Raw genomic sequence first — 9,916 nt, 5'->3', positions numbered from 1 at the left:
ATTCAGAACGGATCCGTTTGCATTACCATGAAAAAAAAAAAATATATATATTTTTTTTTTGTTCATGATAATGCAAACGGATCCGTTTTAACCTACATTGAAAGTCAATGGGAGGCGGATCCATTTTCAATTGCACCATATTGTGTCAGTAAAAACGGATCCGTCCCCATTGACTTACATTGTAAGTCAGGACGGATCCGTTTGGCTCAGTTTCGTCAGACGGACATCAAAACGCTGCAAGCAGCTTTTTGGTGTCCGCCTCCAGAGCGGAATGGAGGCTGAGCGGAGGCAAACTGATGCATTATGAACGGATCCTTATCCATTCAGAATGCATTGGGGCTGAACTGATCCGTTTTGGACCGCTTGTGAGAGCCTTGAAACGTATCTCACAGGCGGACCCAGAAACGCCAGTGTGAAAGTAGCCTTATACGACTGAGTGGCTTATGTGGATATAATTGTGGAGCCTGAGTGAGGTTCTGAATCAGGTAATAATCATTAGTTTAAGCTATAGTTAGTGTAAGTGTTCGTTGGTGTGCGTACATTAAATATTCAAACACGAGCACATTTTGTCATAGTGCAGTTATAGTTATTAGTTTTAGCGTAGTTAGTATAAATCTATAGGTGTCAGGGGTGTCGAGGGAGGGGTAGTACCTCTGGTGGAGGGCATGTCGTGCTCTTTTCAGGGCAGCTGGTACACCTTTGGTCCCCACCTGACACTCAGCTCTCACCTGTGGCTCCTAGCAGATGTAACATGCACAGCAGCCACACCACGGGCAACAGCTTCGACAGGCTGGCTAAACCAGGTTGAGAGTAGCCGTCGGGTCATTGACCTTCGGTAACAGAAGGATTTCTCTATCTTGAGCATGTGAAGACAGAGTCTGGCGGAGTGAGCGGATGAGCACTGCTAAATAGGACCAACGGTCATGAAGGCAGTATCTGCAATTGATGTGGTACGCGAAGAGCACGGCATGACACGAAAGATGCCCTGGTCAACCACTGCGCCCAGCCCATCTCTAACCGTCTCAACTTCTGTCCTGCCATTGGAGCAAGATGTAATCTGGGAAGAGAGAGTGAGGCTGACTCTGCGCACCTCTCCCTCACTTAAATCCAATTCAAGCGCAAGTCTTGACATCTCGACCTAAAGCCCATATGCGCTAGGCAGGCCACGTCGTAAGGATGCCAGATCATCGCATCCCTAGACAGATCTTCTATGGTGAGCTGTCCAAAGGTAAGCGATCGCATGGGGTGCAAAAGAAGCAATACAAAGATACACTGAAGTCTCTCAAGTCCCTGGAAATCAACATCACCTCGTGGGAATCTATGGCGCATGATCGTTATACATGGTGTTCCCTGATCCATCAGGGTTGCCAGACATACGAATCCAGAAGGACAATCCTAGCACAGGAGAAGCGTACACTTCGTAAACATAAAGCTGCAAATGCAAATGCTGAAACAAAAACATCTATATTTGTCTGTTCAGTATGTAACAAACAAAACATGTAATGCTAACATAGGCCTTATTAGCCATCTAAGGAGCCATTGCTAATGGCCGAAGATCTATATCAGATGTCAAGGGACAAACAACAACATAGTATACGTTTTTTTTGTGTGAAAGTTTTCTTCGTATCATTACTGTATAGCGGTCTTACGTAAATTATATTACCATCTATATATTTTTTGTGTATAAACTTTTTTTTTAGATAAAAAAAAAAATATGCAGAGTTCTTTTCAGAGCATAATTATCTGCTTATAATTCTTCTTTAGAAAGAAAAAGAGAACAAAGGTTTTATTGCTAATAATTCGAATAGTGGTGTTTTTGGTGCGTGTGATGTATACAGATAGGTGTTCTTTTCATAAAAAACACACATACGTATATTTTATCTTTTTTTTAAATTCATATAAAATAAAATGGCACGCAGATGATTTAGCGCTGAAGAGTTGTATGCTTTTGTATGTTCCTCCAGTGAGGAAAGTTGTGGGAAAGAGTCCAGTTCGGAGTATAAACCAATTGAAGGCAGCAACACATTAACTTCAAGCTCTGGTGGCTCTGTTTGTGACACCCACATGCCACAAAATATCCAGAGAAGACAGCAGAGTTTAGTTGACAGTGATAAGGAATGTTTGGTGAGTACCAGCAGAGATGTGCCCAGGCCATCTACAAGCCATGTGGCACAAAGAGCAAGTCACAACTGTGGTGAATCTGTGAGTGAAACTACCGGTGCTGAGGTCCATAGTCAGCCTCAAACACCATCTTCCCTCAGTGACATAAATCTGGTATGGTGCTCCATACGCCAAACATTCCACCATTTTCATCACAAGCTGGCATTAATGTGCAAACGAAAAAAATTTCAACACTTGATTTTTTTAACTTTTTATTACCAAGGAACTTTTAGAGGAAATTGTGTGTCAGACAAATTTATATGCCCGACAATATTTGGCAGAAAATCCAAATTCATTGTATGCAAAACCCAAATTTTGGAGGCCAACTAATGTTCCAGAAGCTGAGCTGACATCCTACTGGTCAACAAATCTTATACATCAAATGCCAATTTTTATGTCTGTGAAGTCACGTTTCCAAATTTTGTTGAGATTTTAACTAGTGTTGATCGAGCATGCTCGGCCGAACACTAGTTCGGCTCGAGAATCACAATGCTAGGCACATCCAGTGTTCGGCCAAATACCGCTTGTGCTTCAGAGCGATGCTCGAATCTCCTTCCCACACGTTTGTTGGCTGCTATGCAGCCAATAAACGTGCAGGTAAGTACTGCCACTCACTGTATAGCCGTAGCCATGTTGGTTACTGGCATTACAGTGATTGGCTGGCTGGAACACGTCATCGGGTGCTATAAAGCACCCGATGACACTTGGTTCGGCTCAGTGTTAGTCAGGGAGAGCTGTGCTGTAGAAGGGACAGATAGTGTAGGGCAGGGATCAGCAACCTTCGGCACTCCAGCTGCTGTGAAACTACAACTCCCAGCATGCAAACATGCTCGGCTGTTCTCACAACTCCCATAGAAGTGAATGGAGCACTCTGGGAGTTGTAGTTTCAGAACATCTGGAGTGCCGGAGGTTGCTGATCCCTGGTGTAGGGAATTGATTCAATTGAATTTTGTTTTTTTGTTAGGCAGGGTTAGGGTTAGAGACCAAAAAGTCATTTTAAGGACTATTGTTGTGTCTGGCAGCAATATATATTTTTAGTGCAACCTGCGCTAAATTGCGTGCAATTGTAGAGACCCAAAAGTCCTTTTAAGGACTATTGTATCTGGTAGCAATATATATTTTTAGCGCAACCTGCGCTAAATTGCGTGAAATTGCTTGGCTGCTGCATTGCTACCTCGACATTACCTGCGCTACATCTCCAGTATAACGTTAGCGCATCCGAAATATCAGTGACATTCAGTGTAATTTTTTTTGCTGCTGGTGGCAGCGACATTACCTCTGGTACATATCCTGTATAACATTTGCCCATCCTAAATATCAGTGACATTCAGTCAAATTTTTTCACTGCTGGTGGCAGCGACATTCCTGCGCTACATCTCCAGTATAACGTTAGCGCATATGAAATATCAGTGACATTCAGTGTAATTTTTTTGCTGCTGGTGGCAGCGACATTACCTGCGTTACATCTCCTGTATAACGTTTGCCCATCGTAAATATCAGTGACATTCAGTCTAATTTATTTGCGCATACACTTACAAAACCTGCGCTACTGTACGTGTGACATACTTGCAAGCATATATACCATTTTATATGCGGAAGGCGAGCAGTAAGGGACGTGGAAGTGGTTATGCTGCTGATAGTGCAGGCAGAGGCCCTGTGAGCGGTGAAACTGTGCCTGCTGCCAGAGCACAAGAAACACACTCATCCACGATACCTAGCTTCATGTACCAGTTTGCAGGGCGGCGCAGGACACCACTCTCGACGTCACACCAGTGCGACCAGGTGGACGGTTGGATTGCAGCAGATAATGCTTCCAGTCGGTTAAGCACCGCCCTGTCTTCCACAAAGTCCAGTCTCAGTAGCCAAGAGTCTGGTCAACAGAATCCTCACCCTTATCCTCCTTCCTCCCACCATGGAGAGTCTTGGCAAACAAGTGATCCCACACTCGGATATTCCGAGGAGCTTGATTTGGCCCTCACGCCAAGGCCGCTTGAAGAGGGACATGAGGAGATCTTGTGGGCTGATTCCCAAACTCTTGAGCATCCACAATCAGAAAAATATATCAGTGAGGAATGGCAATTCGTGTTTCACGAGGTGAATGATGATGATGAGACACAGTTGCCAATAAGTCAACTGCAATTAGTGTCTCAAGAGGTTCATGATAAGGATGAGACACAGTTGTTAATAAGTGAGGTTCTTGTTAGGTCAACAAGTCAGGAGGATGGCCAGAGTGAGGAAGTGGAAGAGGAGGTGGTGGATGATGAAATCACTGACCCATTCTGGGAAGGTGGCAAGCCGAGTGAGGACAGCAGTACAGAGGGGAAGGGATCCGCAGCACCACAACAGGCTGGAAGAGGCAGTGGGGTGGCAAAAGGGAGAAGGCGGGCTACACCGAACAGGCCCGTACCTGTTCCCCGGAGTACACTCTTGCCAAGGGGTAGGTGTTCCACAGTCTGGCGCTTTTTTGAGGAAAGTGCGGATGATAAAAGAATTGTCATTTGCAACCTGTGCCTTACCAAAATGAGCAGAGGCGTGAACACTAGCAACCTCACCACCACCAGCATGATCCGCCACATGGGATCAAAGCACCCTAATAGGTGGGCCGAACGGCTGGGTCAACAATCAGTGTCTGCGGGTCACACCATTGTCTCCTCTTCCCCTGTGTTACGTGCTGGCCAATCCCTTGTCTAAGACGCAGGCCTGGATGCCTCCTGCCCAAGCACCATCAGCTAGCACATCCACTTCTGTGTCCCAGCGCAGCGTACAGATGTCCATACCCCAGGCCTTGGAATGAAAGCACAAATACCCAGCCACCCACCCACAGGCCATAGCACTAAATGCGCAACATTCCAAATTGCTGGCATGGAAATGTTGCCATTTAGGCTTGTGGGCACAGGCTTTCAACAGCCTGATGGCGGTGGCCATCCCTCGTTACTCAGTCCCCAGCCGCCACTATCGACCAACGCAGTTATTGGAAGGCCCACTTAACAACTGACACATGGAAAAGTGCTTGTGGCCAGGGACGCTACATTTCCCTGATGGCACACTGGGTGAACGTTGTGGAGGCCGGGACCGAGTCGTACCCTGGGATGGCACAGGTGCTACCGATGCCAAGGATTGCGGGCCCTACTTGCATCAGGATTTCCTCTACTACCTACATTAGTGGCTGCTGCAAACCCCCCCTTCTCCTCCTCCACCTCACCTCTGAATTGTCATCTTGCATCACCAGTCAGCTATCAGTCAGTAGCTGGAAGCAGTGTAGCACTGCAGTGGGGAAGAGGCAACAGGCCGTGCTGAAACTTATTTGCTTAGGTGACAAACAGCACACCACCGCAGAGCTGTGGCAGGGTATAAGGGACCAGACTGAGCTGTGGCTATCGCCACTCAACCTAGAACCAGGCATGGTTGTGTCTGATAATGGCCGTAACTTGGTGTCGGCTTTGGAGCTTGGCAAGTTGTGTCTAGGGTTGAGCGAACCTGAACTGTAAAGTTCGGGTTCGTACCAAACTTTAGGATTTTTGGACCCCAGACCCGTACCCGAACTTTTCAGTAAAAGTTCGGGTTCGGTGTTCTGCGATTTAATGGCGCTTTTTGAAAGGCTGCAGAGCAGCCAATCAACAAGCGTTTAACTTGTGTGCCCTTAGAAGCCATCACAGCCATGTCTACTAATGGCATGGCTGTAATTGGCCAGTGCAGCATGTGACCCAGCCTTTATATAAGCTGGAGTCACGTAGCGCTGCATGTAATTCTGCTCTGATTAGTGTAGGGATAGGATGCTGCTGCTGTGAGGGAGAGAATAGGTTGGCGGCGACGGCCATTTTATGCAAGTTCTGTGCACCAGCACAGCATATGTGCATTTGTGACAGTCAAATAGAAGCTTGAAATACTGCAATTATATTCTGGGTTTAAAAAAATCACCCACCTGTGGCCTTTGCAGCATTTGTCTGAGTGCAATTTAAGCTTGAAATACTGCAATGATTTTCTGGGTTTTAAAAAACACCCTTTTTAAGCAAAAGAATAAATTTTACAGCCCTTGCTGCATCTGTCAGTGTGAAATACAAGCGTTATATACTGCTGTCATATTCTGTTATTGAAAAAAACACCCATTTAGGGCCAAATCCTAATTTTGCGGCGTTTGCTGCATTTGTCATTGTTACATACAAGCTTGAAATACTGCAATAATTTTATGAGTTTAAAAAAGCACCCCTTTTTGGTAATACCCTCCATCTGGGGCCTATGCACCATTAGTCAGTGTGAAATTTAAGATTGAACTACTGCAATCATTTTCTAGGTTTTAAAAAACACCCTTTTTGGGCAAAATACAAAATTTTTCAGCCCTTGTTGAATCTGTCAGTGTGAAATACACGCGTTAGATACTGCTGTTATCTTCTGTTATTAAAAAAACACCCATTTTGGGCAAAATACTAAATTTGAGGCATTTGCTTCTTCTGTCAGTGTGAAATACACACGTTAGATATTGCTGTTATATTCTGTTATACAAAAGGCTTTAGAGCTTACAACTGCACTGCTAAACGGCAAATATATTTTTATTTTGTCACTATTACATGACAAAAAGGGCTGTATAACATATAACTGCACCGCTGAACGGCAAATATATTTTTTCTTTTGCCAATAATACATGCTACAAAAGGCTTTAGAACATATAACTGCACCTCTGAACGGCAAATATATTTGACTTTTTACACTTATACACGCCACAAAAGGCTTTAGAACATATAAATGCACCGCTGAACAGCAAATATATTTTTATTTTGTTACTATTACACGACAAAAAGGGCATTATAACATATAACTGCACCGCTGAACGGCAAACATATTTTTCTTTTGCCATTAATACACGTCACAAAAGGCTTTAGAACTTATAACTGTACTGCTGATCAGCAAATATATTTTACTTTTTCAACTTATATACGCCACAAAAGGCTTTAGAACATATAACTGAACGGCTGTACGGAAAATAGATTTTTCTTTTACCACTAATAGACGACAAAAAGGGCTTTATAACATTTAACTGCACCACTAAACAGCAAATATATTTTTCTTTTGCCACTAATACACGCCACAAAAGGCTTTAGAACATATAACTGCATCACTGAACGGCAAATATATTTTACTTTTTCCACTTATACATGCTACAAAAGGCTTTATAACATATAACTGGACCACTGAACGGCAAATATATTTTTTATTTTTTCACTATTACCCGACAAAAATTGCTATATAACATATAACTTTTTTTTTTTGCCACTAATACACGCCACAAAAGGGCTTTAGAACATATATCTGCACCGCTGAATGGCAAATAAGACGTACAGTAGAAATATTTTTTTGTAATAAACTCTGTTAATGGCTGTAACACCCCAATAAAAAGAATGGTTTGCTGGAATTACAGAGCGGTATAATGGCAGTTTGGGTGCCCAATCAGTGCAACAAGGTGTAATAGGATTGTTCCTATTACCCAGACTGTAACCTCCTACTGAACCCTGTTCAACATAAATGCTGTGGAATGATTCCTCCCTATCCTTTCCCTACACCTTTAATAATCTTTCACTGCACTTGAAACATTTTTTAAGCACAATGAAGTTTTTTCTAACACTGTCCCTAGCGCCTGCTGACGTCTCTCCCTGCACTAAGTACACTGGTAAATGGCAGAATTCAAGATGGCTGAGGCAATTTATAGGGGTGTGACATCACAGGGCTGGCTGGCTGCTGATTGGCTGCATGCCTAGCATTATGGGTGATTGCACCTTCCCAGAGTTTCTTGCTCCATGTCCTCACACGTGCAGCAGCCATTTTAGGCTTTGGTGCGAATCAAATTTTTTCTGAAATTCGGATTAAATTCCACTTTTCTAGTTATAGCATTCCATTAGAAAAGAAAACAGTCCTGTCGACAGGACTTTGTTTTCCGTCCTGCATAACGGAAACCAGACGTATGCTTGGCCATAGGCTATTGTGATGGATCAAAATGGAATGCCTGTAAAAAGGCTTCTATTTTGCATTCTGTCTGGGCATTCCGTTATGAACAGAACCTATAACGAAATGCCATAACGCTAGTGCGAACCCACCCTAAATGTACTTTACACAGAATCACCTTTTTTGCATAGTTTTTTATTTTTATATTTTATTATTTACATACTATATCCTCCCAAGAAGTCATTAACCGCTTCACGTCCGCCCATAGACTATAAACGTCCTATGGGTGGACGTCTATTTCTGACAGCACGTTTTAAAATGTCCTGTCAGAAATAGCAGCTGCACGCTAATCGTGCAGCTGCTGATCGGGTTGCCCGCTGTCAGTGACAGCAGGGCAACCCTAAGACAAGGCAGGGACAGTTCCCAGGTGTCCCTGCCTTCACGATCGCTGCAGACACAGCGCTCACCGAGCGCTGTGTCTGCAGAGACCTCGATCAGCCCTGCTGTGAGGCTGTACAGCGCTGGATTGCTGCTGTACAGCCTCTCTGGGGGTGCATTTGTCCTGTAACTGGGGCTACTATGTCAGCCCCAGTTACAGGAGAAATCAACAGTGAAAAAAAAAAGAAAAAGTGAAGCAAATGTCCCCCAGAGGTCTTGTATGACCTTATGGGGGACGAAAAGTGTAAAAAAAAATAAAAAAAATAAAGGGTTGAAAAAATAAAATAAAATAAAGTTTCACATGTAAAAAAAAAAAAAGTTCCCAAGTAAGGAATAAAAAAAAAAAATTAAAAATAGAAAAAATAAAATAAAATAGACATTTTTGGTATTGCCGCGTCCGAACATGGAGACACTAAAACATCATTTTTTTGGTTTCAAAAATGCTATTATTGTGTTAAAGTGAAACAAATAAAAAAAAGTATACATATTAGGTATTGCCGCATCCGTAAAAACCAGCTCTATAAAAATATCACATGACCTAACCCCTCGGGTGAACACCGTAAAAAAAAAAAAAAAAAAACGGTGTCAAAACAAGCAATTTTTGTCACCTTGCATCACAAAAGGTGCAACACCAAGTGATCAAAAATGCGTATGTCCCACAAAATAGTACCAATAAAACCGTCACCTCATCCCGCAAAAAATGAGCCCCTACATAAGAAAATCTCTCAAAAAATAAAAAAAACTATAGCTCTCAGAACATGGACACATTAAAACATATTTTTTTTGTTTCAAAAATGCTATTATTGTGTAAAACTTTAATAAATGAGAAAAAGTATACATATTAGGTATCGCCACGTCCGTAACAATCTGCTCTATAAAAATGTCACTTGACTGAACCCCTCAGGTTAACGCTGTAAAAATAAAAAAATTGAAACTGTGCTAAAACAACCAATTTTTTGGTCACCTTGCCCCATAAAGTGTTATAATGAATGATCAAAAAATCATATGTACCCAAAAATAGTACTAATAAAACTGGCACCTTATCCCCTAGTTTCCAAAATGGGGTCACTTCTTGGGAGTTTCTACTGTAAGGGTGCATCAGGGGGCTTCAAATGGGACATGGCATCTAAAAACCATGTGGAGTTCCTTTTCTTCTGCGCCCTGCCGTGTGCCCATACAGCAGTTTATGACCACATGTGGGGTGTTTCTGTAAACCGCAGAATCTGGGTAATAAATATTGAGTTTTGTTTGGCTGCTAACCATCGATGTGTTAAAGAAAAAAATTGATTAAAATGGAAAATCTGCCAAAAAAGTGAAATTTAAAAATTTGATCTCCATATTCCTTTAATTCTTGTGGAACGCCTAAAGGGTTAACAAAGTTTGT

At 42.7% G+C, this 9,916-nt stretch overlaps 1 protein-coding gene across 1 annotated transcript in view; it reads left to right on the top strand.

The window, feature by feature from the left end:
- The first annotated feature begins 1,176 nt into the window (after positions 1-1,176).
- LOC120980066 (transmembrane protein 272-like) overlaps positions 1,177-9,916 on the top strand; it is a 30,195-nt gene continuing 21,455 nt past the window's right edge. The window contains exon 1 of the mRNA XM_040408935.1: positions 1,177-1,228. Within this exon, the coding sequence (XP_040264869.1) occupies positions 1,177-1,228 (52 nt within the window). The remainder of the gene's footprint in view (positions 1,229-9,916) is intronic.

The sequence above is a fragment of the Bufo bufo genome, chromosome 10 (genome assembly GCF_905171765.1).
Source record: "Bufo bufo chromosome 10, aBufBuf1.1, whole genome shotgun sequence".
NCBI classification, from domain to species: Eukaryota; Metazoa; Chordata; class Amphibia; order Anura; family Bufonidae; genus Bufo; species Bufo bufo.
Note: the sequence above shows the minus strand (reverse complement) of the source record. Positions and strands in the feature narration are given on the sequence as shown.